This window comes from Psittacula echo (genome assembly GCF_963264785.1).
Source record: "Psittacula echo genome assembly, chromosome: 9".
NCBI classification, from domain to species: Eukaryota; Metazoa; Chordata; class Aves; order Psittaciformes; family Psittacidae; genus Psittacula; species Psittacula echo.
In genome coordinates, this window is record NC_137745.1 from 20,697,247 (window position 1) to 20,713,778 (window position 16,532).

Below are 16,532 nucleotides of genomic sequence, written 5' to 3' on the forward strand. Positions count from 1 at the left end.
TGCAGTGAGCTTTGGCATCGCTCATCTCATAGCTGAGAGCTTCTTATGTAAGTGTGAGTTATATTTCAGTCACTGAATATCCTCCCTCTCTGTTTACCAAGAGTAAACAGCAGTTTCCAGCTTCCCTTTGCTGCCACATGGTCTAGAGTGTTCTTCTACAAACTCTTAATCTTGTTAATGCTGTAGTATCTCTGTTTAAGCCCCAAATGATCTATTTTTGCTCAAAGTATTTGCTATTTGAAAACTCCGGCATCTTGTGGAGCTCTGACACAGTGTCTGTGTCCTGTGCTTGTAGAGGCTTTGCTCACAGAGCTGGCTCTCCACGGGCACGAGGCTGGAACCAATCACTACCATTTCCCTCCTCGTGCTAACAACGCACCTGAGAGCTGCCAAGTGCTGCATGTCCTTTGGCCAAGTCCAGGAGCAAGGTGGTGATGGTGAAGGCATCAGCCTGAGCAGTCACAACCAGACTGCAGTGTGCAGGTGCTTAGAGATGGATCAGTCTGTGCACAGACATTGGGAACCAGCTTGTGTCATGCTGGAAGCAGAATTGTTGGGAGAAGCATCGTACATCGAAGGGACTTTTTTTCTCCTTTAATGAAAAGTGGCTTTGGTCAGTTCTTTATAAATACACCCTCAGTCTCCTTGTAGCAAGAGCCCCTGGGTTCCTGCTGCAGATGGAGCTGAACTTTATTTAGGCACTGTGTGCGGTAACCTACCTTATAAAAATGATGCTCCTTTTCCTTCCATCTTTGGACTTGGTGAACTGGCCGGAGGCGACATTTGGTGATGACACAGATCCTAGTCCATGATTTTGTTTTTCCTCCTATAAGTATCTATTGAGATGAATCTGTTAGTTCAGATTCAGGAAGGGCACTGGCTGTGCGTCTGTGGAGCATCCATGGAGAGCTGCTGCCAGGGAAAACTGCTGGACCAGGAGGCTGTGAGATGTGTCAGTGCTGGAGATACACACGTGGCCCCGCTGCGAGCAGTGATCTGCATCCCCAGAGACCTTTTGTACCTGCAGGCAGAGCTGTGGCAGCAGATAGAGCCGTGCGGGGGGGTGACAGGCAGCGGGGCTGGCTGGGGGTGGCGTTGGTGGGAACAGGCAGTATTTCACAGTGGCCAGATGGATGCTTTTTCTGGGTTCAGCAATTGCATAACTACGGGATGTGTCCTGAGACTGTGCAGGGGAGGCCTTTAATTATTCACATCGAGTTTGCCCAGATCCTCGCAAGTGGAGGGGAAATAAAAGAGGATTCTTGTTGTGATTATTTTGCGGTTGGTTTGGAAGCGCGTGGCACAGGAGGGGTGCTTGAACAGGGGGTGCTTGAGGTGTGCTTGAGCAAGGGCAAAACACCCTTAACAGCTCGGTAAGCACGGGGTGAGGAGCAGTCCAACCAGTGCTGAATGTCTGTGTTAGATGTGTGACGCCCCAGCTGCAGCTGGGGAGCAGTGGTTCATCCTCAGGAGCACTAACGCAGGACCTTCACCTTGCAGATCATCAGAAGATGTGCTACTCTGCGCTGGTGCTGGCCATGATGTTCTCCATGGGGGAGCCCCTGCCCTATCATCACTATGGTAAGAGCGGCTTATGCTTAGGGCTGAGTGGGACAGCAGAGCTGATGTGAGACATCTGGGAGGTGCCAGCAGATAGGGGAAGGGGCCCTTCCTGATGGCCAAGGAGGGGACAGCTGGGGAAAGCCAGCACCAGCAGGGCAAGGGTAGGGTCTGCTCTTCATCAGTAGAGCCTGGTTGCTGAAACACTAGGCTGAGGTGCCAGATTTCCAGAGAGGACAGCACAGGCCCAGGTCAGAGCAGAAGGACTAATGCCATGCTGCAGAGGAGATGGATTTGTCCATCACTGTGACTAAGTGGCACCTTGTATTACCTCTGCCCTGTGTGAAAACACCCCCCACCAGACGTCTGTTCTGCTGCTGAGGCCGAGCCCACATCGCTCCATGAGCCCCCACTAAAGCTGTCAGCTGTGTGATGTGGCCTCTTCCCGGTCTCCCTCCTAACAGGACATTGCAGCCCTGTGTGCCTCAGGGAAAGCAGAGATGATTAAGGGTGTTGTGGTCAATAAAGTGCCAGCATTGTGCTGGATCTGCCTGTTTCATCCTCTGCCCATTCCAGCTCTCAGCCAGGAAGCCCTGCCTGATTCTTTCCCCGGCCATGCTGTGTTCCCGTACCTGGGACACTGGGCTCCCTTCTCCTGGAAATGCAGCAGAGATCTTCATAAAGCACCTCCTCAGCAGCTTCACCCTCACAGCCCAGTACATCCATATGAGTTTTAAGCTGGTGCAGTGGAGTCTGAGGCATGAGCCCCCACACCTCCTGCTTTCCTCTCCTTGCATAACCCTGGCAGTTATTTCCTGTAGGACTTATTTGCATGAGCTCCTGAGCCTTCCTAATAGCAACGGTGAAGACTGGGTTAGTACTAATGGTGGGGATGACTACTGGTTTAAAATAGATGGATGAAACCAGTGGTCAGGAATACAAACCTCTTCCTCCTGATGCCTTCACTGGCAGCAATGATGCTGCAGCAGCAGCATTTGGTGTTTTATTCACTCTGAAATGCTGCCAGTGGGGGACCAAATCTCAGTGTTCCCCTGCCTTGAGGGCAGTTCTGAGCCATTTGTCCCTCACACAAAGACACTTCAGTGGCCTGCATCGTGCACTTGCAGGTTGTTCCTTCCCTAGATGCTGATGCTGGCACTACATGGGTGAGTTTTGTGCATAAAAGCCCAGAGAAGTGGCTTGCACACTCCCCTGTTGCTTGGTTTGTGTTCCCAGTGCTGTAAATGTGTCTTTCTCCTGGTGCAGAACATCTCAACTCTCAGTTTGTGCAGTTCCTGCTGGATGTGATTGAGGACGGGCTGCCCTCAGACACCACCGACCAGCTGCCTGACTTATTTGTCAACGTCCTGCTGGCCTTCAACCTCCACATTCCAGGTCAGTTGGTGCTGCTCTGCCCTGGCAGGATTCCAGTGCTTTGGAGCTGGGGTGTGAAGAATGGGGAGGGAGAATCTCCCTGGTGCTGATACTCAGCCCAGCTGCCCCAGGCTCGGGCACTGCGCTGTCTAAAGGTCTCGGCAAACCTGCTGCTGCCTCTTGCAGCTCCTTGAATGCCCGTGTGCTGGGCCCAGGCTCCTCAGCATTGGCCTGAGCCGTGTTCTCTCCTGGTTGCTCAGCCACGTCGTGGGGCTGAGAGTTCTCCTACCCCTGACAGCCTGTGGCTCCCCAAAGCTCTCCGGAGCTCTGGTGCAGAACAGGAGCCCTCCACTCTCTATTTTAGTTACTGTGGCCTTGAGGAAACAAAGGGATGAGCTGAGCAGGTTTCTTCCTTAGTTCCAGAGCACAGTGTGATCATGACCACAATAAGCAAGCACTCAAATGTAAAGACCTTCACAGAAAAACTGCTGCTGCTGCTGAACAGAGGAGGTGAGTGTTTGGGGCACTGGGGGTAGGGGTGCAGCTGATGGAGGCTTGGGGAGCCCTGTGCTCACTAAGGGTGGCTGTGTTGGGGATGCAGGGAGCTGAGGAGCTGGGGGGTTGTGAGGTGAGACCTGTGCTGCTGAGGGTGGAGCTGCGCAAGGGAGCGAGTGATGCTGGTGGCACATGGGGCGAGGGGAGGCTCTGGCTGGCAGGTCCGTGTGCGCCTGGGTCGGTCGGATCAGCCCATCTCGTGTTGTGGATGGTTACAACGTGGACGAGCTCTTGTCTGGGAGCGAAGCTGGTCCTGAGCCCTCCTGTGCTTGGGCAGACAGGACCCCTTGGCGCTGGCAATCGCCTGCCCCGGGGGACAGATCCAGAGGGAGGTTTTGCCTTTTGAAACACTGCCTGCAGCAGCCCTTCCCATGTCGGAATGGCTTGGCAGAGGCTTAGCTTTGTGTCTGCTCCAGGTAGGGTGAAACCCACGGAACGTGCAGAGCTTTAGCAAAGCAGATTGCTGGAAAGCTGGAGGTCTCTGCAGGAGAAGTGGTGCCAGGCGGTGCTGCCTGTGCTGCACGCCGCTCTTGTGCTTTCTAATACCTTCTGGAGCACAGGGGCTTTGCTGCCTGAGATTTATTTTGTTGATTTGCTGGTAAAAACTCATCCTGTGATGCTTGCAGCTCATCTTAGCCTGGCTTTAGTTCTCTTTGGGGTTGCAAATCACTATCTCCACACTCTGTCAGCTTAAGGGCAGCCAGCATCTCAGTGCTGTTCTGTCTGGCCTCTTCCCAAAGCCTTTGTTTAGCCCTTTCCCTGCCAGATTCCCTGCAGGGATCACCTTACTGCAAGGGGCTGGTAGAAGAAAGAGGGGCCCACAGCCTAATGAAGATGCTTCTCCTTTGCCTGCCTTCCTGACAACTGCTGGGGGGCTTCAGTGTCCAGAGCCCCTCTTGGGGTCTGCAGGGATGTGCTCTGGAAGAGAACAGGATGTGGTGGCTCATTTAAACTCGGGAGTGTTTCTTCCTTCTGGGATGGTACGAGCCTGGTCCCTGTGGGGAAAGCTCATGTCTGGTACAGGCTCTGATGGGCTTTTCAGAGGGGTCATTGGACCAGATCTAATGAACCAGGGGGAAAAGGGGTGGGAGCTGTTGAGCTGAAGGGGGCACAGGGAGGTGATGTGCTAATGAGCTCTCACCTGGGGAGGTGGGTGAAGCACCAGCAGTGATTGATGCTGCTGGGTTTGCTCTGGGCTCTGTACCCCGCAGAGCTCCATCCCTCCCGTTGGGCAGCTCTGTGCGAGGCGCTGAGCTCTGCCTGCACGAGGCACCGTGGGCACCAGGGCCGGGGCTGGCTTCTCTCCAGGCTCTGGGATCCAGGGAGGGGATGGGGCTGCTCCGAGGGGGCAGCAGGAGCCCGTGGCTCAGCACGGACCCTCTGCCTTCCCAGATGATCCGGTTTGTATCTTCAAGCATCAGCCTCAGCCCCCACACTCGGTGCTGAAGTTCCTGCAGGACATCTTTGCCAGCAAGGACACAGCCAGCATCTTCTACCACACGGACATGATGGTGCTGATCGACATTCTGGTGCGGCAGATCGCTGATCTCTCCCCAGGAGACAAGGTGCTCGCAGTAACCCCAGGCACCGGGGCAGGGAGCTGAGTCCCAAAGCAACTGTGCGTCTCCTGGTCCTCTGTGGGGGCCAGCTGGGGCAGGCAGGAGCAGGGTCCTGGTATGGGCATGATGCTTCTGGGTGCTCAGATCAGTCTCGGAGGCTGAGGAGGAAGGGGGGTGTTATCCTGCCCAGCACACGGCAGTGGAGACACATGTTTAAGGAAAGATCTGCCAGGCCTTTGGTGCTCTGCACCCTTTTGCAGGGACATTTGGGAACAGGGACCCTGTGTGAGTAGTTGGAAGTAAGAGGGATCCCTATATGCAAGAGGGAGGGATGTGCATGTCTGAGAGCGGGTGAGGGGCAGCACCAGGCTGCTGGGGGAAAAGCAGGGTTTTCCACAGCTACTCATGAGCCTTAAGGAAAAGCAGGTGCCTCTGGAGTCACTCCCTGACTGGTGGAGGAGCAGCAGCAGCTGCTGTGCTTGTTTATCTCACTTTAAATCCTTCATTGTGCTCTGTGTTTTGTCTCTCCTCCCACTTGGCAGCTGAGGATGGAGTATCTGTCTCTGATGCACGCCATCATCCGCTCCACGGCCTATCTGCAGCACCAGCACCGCCTCTCCGACCTGCAGGGCATCCTGCAGCGCATCCTGGGCGAGGAGGAGGAGGACCAGCAGTGCCAGATGGACAAACTCATCATCCTGGAGATCTATAAGGAGTTCCCAGAAATCTCTCCTGGTACCAGCTAACCGCCCCTCGGCTTGGACTGGAGCCTGAACCACTTGGATCAACGACGTCTCTTGTTGACACTTCCTCCCCATTCCCTTCCACTACAGCTCATACCTTGTACCCCTCCCTGCGAGGCCTAAGGTTGGGACAGTGTTCACCAGCCCTTTAGCAAGGCCAGCGGCAGAAAGGGCCCGGGGTGCCCCAGGGCTGGTGCTCGGGGAGGCTGGAGCACGGCGGGCGCTGGTGGTGCTCGGGCAGCTGGTGATGGTGGGAAGGGCAGTGAGTGTGAGGGACGTGGCAGTGGGGGTGTTTGGCTGCGCTGCTGTCCCGAGGTCCCGAAGAGAAAGGCCTTTGCCTTAGAGCATCACTTCTTTTCCATGTGCATCTCTCCCTGCAGTGACCAAGTGGAGTCTGCTGGTGCTTGGAAGAAGCTTCCGTAACATCTGTTCTGTTTGCTGCTGTAGTGCCAATGTGCTGCCGCCCTGCCAAGGGGGAGCAGCCCGCTCGCTGTCTGACGCCTCGTGTAGTGAGCCTTCCCCCTCCCGTCCCGCAGTGTTGCCTCTGGGCAGCAGCACACCCAGGGCCAGCAGATCTTACCCCAGCAGCTGCTTTTTCAATCTGCTTTCTATAGTGCTGTTTAACCGAGGTCCTTGCACCCTGCGGCAGCCTCCAGTGACGACCACGCGGGTGCCGCTGCCCTGGGGAGGCCGCTGGCCCTGGCACAGCTCAAAGCCGTGTCCTGCCAAGCAAAGGCTGCTGCTTGCCCCCTCTCTGGCAGCGTGGCCCCGGGTGGGCAGCGTGGCCCTGCATGGGCAGACACGCTCTGCTCTGTGGGTTTTGCTTCGTTGCAGCTCTGCCTCACTGCCCGCCCCCCGTGTGGCAGCGCTCAGAGGCAGTGTCAGCCTCGTGTCCAGTAGCTGTTTGTGACCGTGCACGAGTGTGGGGAACCCTTATTTATATTCCCTCTAGGTTTCTAGCAAGCGGGATTAACCTGTCTCCCTGTTACAGGTATTCACATGCACTAATGTGGGTCTCTTAGCTATTCATGTGCGCAGTCTGGTCAAGCCCTGTCCCTAGCTCTTCCTTTACAGTACCCAGTGTAGGAGCTATTGGAAAGTGGAACTGGAAATGCTGGGCACTGTTGTTTTAGCTTGAGGCAATCCCTGAGCTCTGCTCTGCAGCCTGGGCTGCAGCACTGGGGCAGGGATGCTCAGGAGCAGAGGGGTTGGCCTGGCACTAGGGGGGTGAGGCCCTGCTGAAGGCAGCCTGGCAGTGCCCAAGCTCAGTAACACCCTCGTAGAGAAACCTCTTTTTCCCCTGTAAAAATGTATGAATGTCAAAACGGATCCTGTATTTTCTTAAACACTCAGTGTAACACGCAGAGGAATAAAATGTCTTTAACTGGAGCTGTGTGAAAGTAGCCCTGCCTGCCTCTGCCAGGGGACCAACGTGGAGGGGTGCCTGCAGCCCCCAAAGGCAATGCTGCGGGTGCTGATCTCGAACAGGAGCCAGTGGGCAGGAGTAGGGCTGTACATGCTGGGGGCAGGCTGTGACCCAGACATGCAGCTACCAGCAGGAATGGAGCCAGGGCTGTGTCCCAGATCCCATATCTCTTGTGTCAGGGTGCACCCATGGGGAACACTGTACATGAAGGCTGCCAGTGCTCATGGGTGTTCATCCTGTGGGGCTCTCCTGTGCCCCCTTGCTTGGCTGCACATCCCGTGGGCTCACCTCGGCTTGCTCTGGGTGCTGCTTGTGCTTGCGTTGGCTCGTACCCGGCTGCAGTGATGGGATGTGTCTGGGACTTGCCCTCAGTGGCACTGCCCAGGCTTTGCTGCACCAGGCTGGGGTGAGCCCAGGAGCGGGCAGGATCCGTGGCCCTGGGAGCCAGGAGCATGGCCTGGCAAAGCCTCCTGTGTCAGTGCCCTGATGGGGCAGAGCTGGTGGCTCCTTCTGCATCCCTGCGGGTGCTCAGCCCTGTCCCAGTGCATGGTGTGACCCCTCCTGCACCCTGGCTGAGCTGCGCCTGCTCCCGGGAAAGGCGCGATGCAGGGAGCTGAACCTCAGCGTTATCCCTGAGGATACTTGGTGGCTCCTGCTCTGCGTGTGGGTGACAGGCACAGCTCACACGCTGCGCTTCTGTTAGCTGTAATAAGCCTTTATTAAAGCAGTATCTCCTCGTATGGATGTGTTTTGTTGTGCAGCAGTGAGGGGTGCTGGGGATGCTTGGGGGGAGTGATGTGCTGGCTGTGACCCCCACCTCCGCTTTATTGTCTGGAATGATTCAATTACAACTATTTTGTGGCAGCAATACCCTGATGATTTTCTCCTCCTCCGCGGAGCTGTCAGCCGGGTAATTACAACAAATACACTTGAAAGCCTCCACCATGTTTTAAAAGTCTCGCCCCTCTCCTGATTGGGTTTCTTGATGGCAAATCCCCACTTTGAGGAGGTGGGATGTAGGATCCAGCCGGCGCCGGGGGCTCGTGTGAAGCCGGCACGTTCCTGCCACACGGGTGCTTCAATCACAAAATGTGCTCAGCCCAGGGGCAAGGACGAGCGCGGCCCCCCCTGCCCGCTCTGCCCACCCTGGCTGCCCGGGTGACGGAGGTGGAAGGGAGACACCAGCTCTGCAGGGGAAGCCCGAGGCTCTGGCGCTGAGGATGGTGTAAGGTGGCTGGGGACCAGCCGGGCGTGCTGCAGACCCCGCTTTGTGCTCTCTTAGTTGTCACACTGGGAGCGGGAGCCGCTTGCAGGCGAGCCCAGCCCAGCGAGCAGCAGCAGCGCTTCCCGCCCCCGTGCTTACACTGATGGTAACTGATAGGGGACCATCTGTCACCATCGGTAGGACCGGAGCTGCGGGAGAGCCGGCGGTGGCCGCGGTCGGTGGGGGAGCACAGGCACACGGGGCACTGGGCGGAGGCGCAGCGCCGGTGATGCCAGGACTCGGCGCTGCCGTAGCCGCATGTGGGATGCTGCGGCCCCGTCCGGGGCGGAGGACACCCCTCGAGGTCCCCAGCCCTGCTGTGCCCGGCGGTCAGCGAGGAGCCCGGTGTGAGTCTGTGCTGTTAACACCGGGGGGCCGGCGGTGCCCAGCCCGGCTGCGGTGCTGGCATGTGGGGTCCCCTGCTCCCCAGCCAACCCATCCCAGACCACAGCCCACCCAGCACTGTGACGGGGGGGCTCCTGCAGCCCCCGCGGGGCTGCGATGTGCATGGAGGCACGGTGTGGCCGGTGTGCTCCCCCACCTCCCAGATTGGCTCTATTTCCCTCCCTGCCCTGGCTCTTCCTTCCCCAGCCGCCATGCCTCGGGCTCTGCTCTTCTTCCCAGGACACAACCGAGGGTATTTCCTCTGCTGAACACTGATGAGGACCTAAACCCCCGTTATTCCTAAACCTATTACAAGCTTCAGTGGATTAGGCTGTGATATTAGTTGATTGAGATCAAGCCAACAGCAAAGTTGGAGGCTGATTGCACTAATGAACGATCCCAATGCAAGGGCCCCAAACTGAACTTCCCTTGGAAAATCAGGTTTTATTTTTCATGGATGCTGGAAGAAAAAGCTGCAGCTTGGAGCCCTCAGGAGGAGGACGGGGGGTGCTGGCTGAGGAGGAGCTCCCCATGACCCAGCTTCAGCATCAGCTTGAGCCCAGAACCCCCCCGTGTGCTGGGCTGCACCCCCAGAGCGCGAGCAGCAGCTCAGGAAGGGGATCCTGCCCCTCTGCTGCGCTCTGGGGAGACCTTAGAGCAGCTCCAGTGCCTGAAGCGGCTACAGGAAACCTGGAGAGGGGCTTGGGACAAGGGCCTGTAGGGACAGGACAAGGGGAATGGCTTTAACCTGCCCGAGGGGAGACTGAGATGAGCTCTTAGGCAGAAGCTCTTCCCTGTGAGGTTGCTGAGGCACTGGCACAGGGTGCCCAGAGAAGCTGTGGCTGCCCCATCCCTGGCAGTGTTCAAGGCCAGGTTGGACACAGGGGCTTGGAGCAAGCTGCTCCAGTGGAAGGGGTCCCTGCCCGTGGCAGGGGTTGGAGCTGGAGGAGCTTTAAGGTCTCTTCCAACCCAAACCATTCTGGTGCTGGTTCTGCCGGCACTGGGCACCAACCCCGCGGTCTCCTCTCGGCCGCTGCTGAAGCCGCCTGGCCCGAGGGTGCCGTAGCGCAGGGACGCTGCAGCCGGTGCCGATGCCCGCAGCAGACCGGTCGCGGCGAGGCGGAGGCGCGGCGCTGCCCGCCCTCCTCAAGATGGCGGCGCGGGGCGGGCGGGGGCGCGGGGCGGGGCGGCGGGAGCCATGTTGGGGCTGCGGGAGGAGCCGCCGCCACCCCCGGCAGCCGCGGCGGCGGCGCGGAGCGGAGCGGGGCGGGGGGCGGCAGCGAGCCCAGCCGCCGAGCGCCGGGCCGGGGCGGCGGCCGCCGAGCCACCATGGCGGCGGAGGAGCCGGTGCCCGCCCCGAGCCGCCGCTGCCACCGCCGCCACCGCCGCCATCCTCCTCCTCCTCCGCTGCTGCTGCCGCTGCTGCTGCTCCCTTTGTTCCCCCCCGCGCTGGGGGCCGCCGCGCCGCCGGCCCGCGGGGGCTGCCCCTCCGCAGAGCCGTGCTGGGCTCCACCGGCGCCCCGCTGCCCGCCCCGCGCCGCCGCGCCGCGCCCGTCCCCATCCCCGTGCCCATCCCCGGGGCGTCGGGGCCGGCGCGCAGCCCCCAACCGGCACCCGCTGTTCCCGCAGTACAACTACCAGGCGGAGGTGGCGGAGAACCAGCCGGCGGGCACGGCGGTGGTGGCGGTGGCCGCGCAGGACCCCGACGGCGGCGAGGCGGGGCGGCTCGTGTACTCCATGGACGCGCTGATGAACAGCCGGTCCCGGGAGCTCTTCAGCATCGACCCGCGGGCCGGGCTCATCACCACCACGCAGGCCCTGGACCGCGAGAGCATGGAGCTCCACTACTTCCGCGTGACGGCCGCCGACCACGGCGCGCCCCGGCTCTCCGCCACCACCATGGTGGCCATCGCTGTGGCCGACCGCAACGACCACGACCCCGTCTTCGAGCAGGGCGAGTACCGGGAGACCATCCGGGAGAACGTGGAGGAGGGGTACCCCATCCTGCAGCTGCGGGCCACCGACGTTGACTCCCCACCCAACGCCAACATCCGCTACCGCTTCGTCAATGAGCGGGCGGCACACGCCGTCTTTGAGATCGACCCGCGCTCTGGGCTCATCACCACCAGTGGGCCCGTGGACAGGGAGAAGATGGAGCGGTATTCCTTGGTGGTGGAGGCCAACGACCAGGGCAGGGAGCCGGGGCCCCGCTCTGCCACGGTCAAGGTCTACATCACGGTGCTTGATGAGAACGACAACACGCCTCAGTTCAGCGAGAAGCGCTACATCGTGCAGGTGAGGGAGGACATACGGCCCCACACCGAGATCCTGCGCGTCACCGCCACCGACCTGGACAAGGACAACAACGCGCTGGTCCACTACAACATCATCAGCGGGAACAGCCGGGGGCAGTTCTCCATTGACAGCGTCACTGGGGAGATCCAGGTGGTGGCCCCGCTGGATTTTGAGGTGGAGCGGGAGTACGCCTTGAGGATCCGGGCGCAGGACGCGGGGCGCCCTCCCCTCTCCAACAACACCGGCATGGCCAGCATCCAGGTGGTGGACATCAATGACCATGCCCCCATCTTTGTCAGCACGCCTTTCCAGATCTCCGTCCTGGAGAACGCTCCCCTCGGCCACTCCGTCATCCACATCCAGGCAGTGGACGCGGACTACGGCGAGAACTCGCGCCTGGAGTACAAACTGACAGGGGTCTCGGCTGACACACCCTTCGTGGTGAACAGTGCCACGGGGTGGATCACGGTCAGCGGGCCCTTGGACCGCGAGTCGGTCGAGCACTACTTTTTTGGGGTAGAGGCTCGGGACCACGGCTCCCCGTCTTTATCCGCCTCCGCCAGCGTCACCATTACCGTCATGGATGTCAACGATAACCGCCCCGAGTTCACCCAGAAGGAGTACTTCATCCGCCTGAATGAGGATGCAGCCGTGGGGACCAGCGTCCTCAGTGTCACGGCAATCGACCGGGACGTGAACAGTGCCATCACCTACCAGATCACGGGAGGCAACACACGGAACCGCTTCTCCATCAGCACGCAGGGCGGGACGGGGCTCATCACGCTGTCTCTGCCGCTGGACTACAAGCAGGAGAGGCGCTACGTGCTCACTGTGACGGCCTCCGATCGCACCCTGCGTGACAACTGCCATGTTCACATCAACATCACCGATGCCAACACGCACCGGCCTGTGTTCCAGAGTGCCCACTACTCTGTGAGCATCAACGAGGACCGGCCCGTGGGCAGCACCGTGGTGGTGATCAGCGCCACGGATGATGACGTGGGGGAAAACGCCCGCATCACTTACTATCTAGAAGACAATGTCCCTCAGTTCCGCATTGATCCAGACTCCGGGGCCATCACTCTCCAGGCAGAACTGGACTACGAGGACCAGGTCACGTACACGTTGGCTATCACTGCCAAGGACAACGGGATCCCCCAGAAAGCAGACACCACCTATGTTGAAATCATGGTGAACGATGTAAATGACAACGCCCCCCAGTTCGTGAGCCCTCACTACCAGGGCATGATCTCTGAGGACGCGCCTCCCTTCACCAGCGTGCTCCAGATCTCTGCCACTGACCGGGATGCCCACACCAACGGTCGAGTGCAGTACACCTTCCAGAACGGGGAGGATGGGGATGGAGACTTCACCATCGAGCCCACCTCAGGCATCATTCGCACCGTCCGCAGGCTGGACCGCGAGAACGTTCCTGTCTACGAGCTGACAGCGTACGCTGTGGACAGGGGCATCCCTCCTCAGCGCACTCCTGTCCACATCCAGGTTACCATTCAGGATGTGAATGACAATGCCCCTGTCTTCCCTGCCGAAGAGTTTGAGGTCCTGGTAAAGGAGAACAGCATTGTAGGCTCTGTTGTGGCCCAAATCACAGCCGTTGACCCGGATGAGGGACCCAATGCCCAGATCATGTACCAAATTGTGGAAGGCAACATCCCAGAGATATTCCAGATGGACATCTTTTCTGGGGAGCTCACAGCCTTGATAGACCTGGATTATGAGACAAAACCTGAGTACGTGATTGTAGTGCAGGCCACCTCTGCCCCTCTGGTCAGCAGAGCCACGGTCCACATCAAACTCATTGACCAGAACGACAACAGCCCCGTTCTCAAGAACTTCCAGATCCTGTTCAATAACTACGTGTCCAATAAGTCCAACACCTTCCCCTCGGGGGTCATAGGGAAGGTCCCAGCTTATGACCCAGACGCATCCGACCGCCTCTTCTACACCTTTGAGCGGGGAAATGAGCTGCACTTGTTGATTGTCAATCAATCGAGCGGGGAGCTGAGGCTGAGCCGTAAGCTGGACAACAACCGGCCGCTCGTGGCCTCCATGCTGGTCACTGTCACAGGTAGGGAGTGAAAACCATCCCATCATTAAACCCTGAGTGCTGAACCTTCCAGGGGGCCTGTTCTGCATCGGGGGGGGGTGGGCTGGGGGCTGGCAGCAAGATTTGGATTGGAAGCCCCTTCCAATGGGGGATGATCCTGGAGGGGCTGGGAAGCAGTGGGAGCTGCCGGGGAGCACTGTGTGAGGGGGCTGAGGCCAGAGGTGGTCTGCAAGAACAAAGCACCATTGCTGAGCTGTGAGGATCGCGTGTAGCTGCTGCCAAGGCACCTTTGAGGCTGGTGTCGCCAGCAAGGCTGTGGTGTGGCCGCAGGGTGCTGGCGGTGTGCCATGGTGACCAAGCTGCCGGCCTGGGGGCTGCCAACACCACTTGTGTCCCAGGCCTGGTGGCTCTTGTCCCTTCTGGGACCGGCTGTGCTGGGGAGGGAGCCCCTCAGAAACACCCGTGTGCTGGCAGCAAACGGTTCTGTCCCGGTTCTGGCTGTGGCGCGTGCCGGCACCGGCGCTTTGTGCTGCAGCCTCAGACCTGGCACCACCTTCCTGCAGCCACCTGAGTGCTGCGAGGGGCAGCTGTAACCAACCCCACAGCTCCGTGCTTAGAGCTCTCGTGTCGTGTGTGTTGCTGGAGTATCCCAGTGTGGGTATGAGTGATGGCTTTGGGGGGCTTTGGGGTCCCCTTCAGATGCACTGGGGGGCTGTGTGTGGGCAGGTGGGGTTGGGACCTGCAGCTCCCCATTGCCTGATGCCTTCACATCAGCCTTTCTTTGCTCGCGGATGCGTGATCTGAGATGGAGGCGTCCGTCCGTCCATCACTGAACCGAGGAGCCGCTCTGGGGCAGGGCAGGAGCCCTCCCGGGAGGGGTCAGCACTGAGTTACCTGGGGAGCCTTAAGCCGTGGAACTCCCCTGACCTCGGCTTCCAGCTGCCCTCCCCTTTCCCTCTCTATGCGGCTCATTCAGCAAGGGGAGGATTCCCTTCCAAAGGTGGAGCGAGGCTGAAGGAGCAGACGTGCTCGAGGCAATCTTGGCTTGGGAAGAATCCAGACTGGGCACTGGCTTGGGGCTCTTTGGGGGTTAATTGTAACTGCAGGGCTGGCTGAGACACGCACTTGCCCATTGCAGGAGATGGCGTGGTTTGACCCCTCCAGCCCCTGCCCAGTGTGCTCAGGCAAGCCCTGCCTCCTCGCACACTTAACCCTGCACAAAGGCAGGAGACAATCGCATCCTGAAGTCCTGCGTCGAGGGGGCCTTGCAGTTAGAGTGTCGTCATCTTCCAATGGGAAGGGCGGCTGGGAGAGGTGTGCTGGTGATGGGGGAGAAGATGGAAGGGGAAGAGCTGTCCTGGGGAGGGAAGCGAAACACCAGGAAAGGGGCCTTTTGTTGGCCCTGGTGCTGCTGGGGAGGTGGAGGCTGCTTTGGTGGCTGCCGTTATTGTTTGCAGCCCCTGTGCAGCCAGCAGCACTGTGGCCCTGTGCTGGCTGCAGGGGGGCTTTGCAGGGCTGGTGGCCAGGACATCAGAGCCAGCTGCATTGTTTGCCCAGCACAGCCCCGCACAGCATCGCGCCGGAGCACCTTCCTCCTGCAGGAAGGCAACAATAGCACCATGGAGGGTGCCCCAAGGAGGGGGCAGCTTCTGTGCCTGCCTGTGAGCTTTATGGTCCCTTTGAGGGAGGCTGGATCTGCCTAAGGTGCAGGGCAAGGGGCCTGTCAGCAGTGTGTGTTCTCAGCTCAGCCCCTTGCTGGAAGCAGGGAAGACTTGGGCCAGATGGGGCTTGGAGCACCCTGTTCTAGTGGAAGGTGTCCCTGACCGTTGGCAGTGGTTGGAGCTGGATGAGCTTTAAGGTCCCTTCAACACAAACCAGTTGGGATTCCATGGTCACAAACCAGTTAATTTCCAGAGGGACTGAAAACCTCAAGACTGAGCCCAGTTCTTTGCAGGTGCATAGGCACCTATGGCTGTTAAAAGGGGCTCTTGGCCACTCAGGATGCTAGGCAGAGGTGGCGGGGCTGTGTCTGTGGTGGCAGCACACTGAAATCAGGGCATTGTAGGAAGCTGCCATCGTGTTGTCTTTAAACCATCCCAGCCTGGTTTCGCTTGGCCAGGCTGGTGGCAAGGGGGAGGCTCAGCTTTGGCTGTTGCCTTGGCCCTGCTCCCCTCAAGCTCTCTGTGCACAGCTCAAAGGCTTGCCCTGAGGAGGGGACCCGCGTGTCGCAGTTATCCCACCTGAACCCCAGCCTGGCAGGGAGGACCCACCCAGAGCATGTCTGTCCTGGCTCCTGGGGCTGAGCACATCAGAGCTGTCTTTTCAAGCCAGGTGGGGGTCCCAGGGCTGCCCTGGCCTTTCACTACCTGTGTGCCTCTCGTCCCATGAGGAGCTCACTCTTAGGAACATCCTCTCCTGTTGGGTCCATCACAGCTGGAGGTGCTGACCACAGAGTTTGGGTGCGAGACTCAAGGCTTTCCAGTCCTGGCTAGGGCACAGTTTTGGAGTGGTCTTGGTTACTGTATTTTAGCCCCAGTCTTTGAGCTGCCAGGAGGGTGACATTGGTGCTCTGTGCTGGCTGAGGGGAGTGATTTACGTTTGAGATCTCTTAACCTGTCAAGTGCCATCAGCCTTGAGAGGTCTGCCCAAGGCCTTCGGAAGCACTGGGCACTGCTCACCGTCCCGTGCCTGTCTCCTCCTTTCCCAGCTTTTCCTCTGGGGATGTTTCACTGCTCCTTGGCTGCAAAGGTGAGTGCTGCCCTGCCTGTCCCAGAGGCCATCGCCACCCCTGGGTGTCCCGGGCGGAGCAGTGGCTGTCACTGTCGGATGCAGGCTCTGCTGGAGCTGTTGGAGCCGCGCTGCTGCCTGCCCCATCCCTGGAGCTCCCTGCAAGGCTGGAGGCCAAGGTGTTTGCTGCAGGCGATGGGGAGCCTCTGCCAGCGGCGCAGGGGCTCTCAGGGTGGGAGCATTGGCTGGAGCCCGTGCCTGGTGCTGCCAAGGGTCTGGAGAGCTTCTGGCAGCGCAGGGGGACAGAGGAGGTGGGCTCCTGCCCTGGCAGACCCAGGACACCGTTGGGCAGCGGGCGGCATCCCTGCTGTCCCCAAGAGGCCTCCAACACAGGCCCGGAGCTCCAGTCCCAGGCTGGCAGACAGCTCCCAGGAGGAGTCTGCTGCCTGTCCCCTGCTGTCCAGAGCTCTTCCTTCTGCAGCTTCCCTGCTTCTGAAGCTGGTTGCTGTCAGTTGTGGAAGTGCAAAAACGATGCCTCGGTGCTGCCCGGCCCCTCGTATCCCTTCTCCCTGCTCCT

The 16,532-nt window shown here is 59.5% G+C and overlaps 2 protein-coding genes across 3 annotated transcripts in view; both read left to right on the top strand.

Annotated features, from left to right (window-relative positions):
* Positions 1-7,180, top strand: part of NCKIPSD (NCK interacting protein with SH3 domain) — a 36,113-nt gene extending 28,933 nt beyond the window's left edge. Inside the window, exons 9-13 of the mRNA XM_080625522.1 lie at positions 1,501-1,581; positions 2,827-2,955; positions 3,352-3,444; positions 4,882-5,054; positions 5,591-7,180. Coding sequence (XP_080481648.1) covers positions 1,501-1,581; positions 2,827-2,955; positions 3,352-3,444; positions 4,882-5,054; positions 5,591-5,794 — 680 coding nt within the window. The 3' untranslated portion in view covers positions 5,795-7,180. The remainder of the gene's footprint in view (positions 1-1,500; positions 1,582-2,826; positions 2,956-3,351; positions 3,445-4,881; positions 5,055-5,590) is intronic.
* A 2,959-nt stretch (positions 7,181-10,139) lies between these two features.
* The window catches only part of CELSR3 (cadherin EGF LAG seven-pass G-type receptor 3), a 31,248-nt gene continuing 24,855 nt past the window's right edge, over positions 10,140-16,532 (top strand). For both annotated transcript variants that reach the window (XR_013957604.1, XM_080625227.1), the window contains exon 1: positions 10,140-13,249. Coding sequence is in view for 1 of the 2 variants with exons in the window: in XM_080625227.1 (XP_080481353.1) it covers positions 10,195-13,249 (3,055 nt within the window). In the remaining variant the exon portion in view is untranslated. The remainder of the gene's footprint in view (positions 13,250-16,532) is intronic.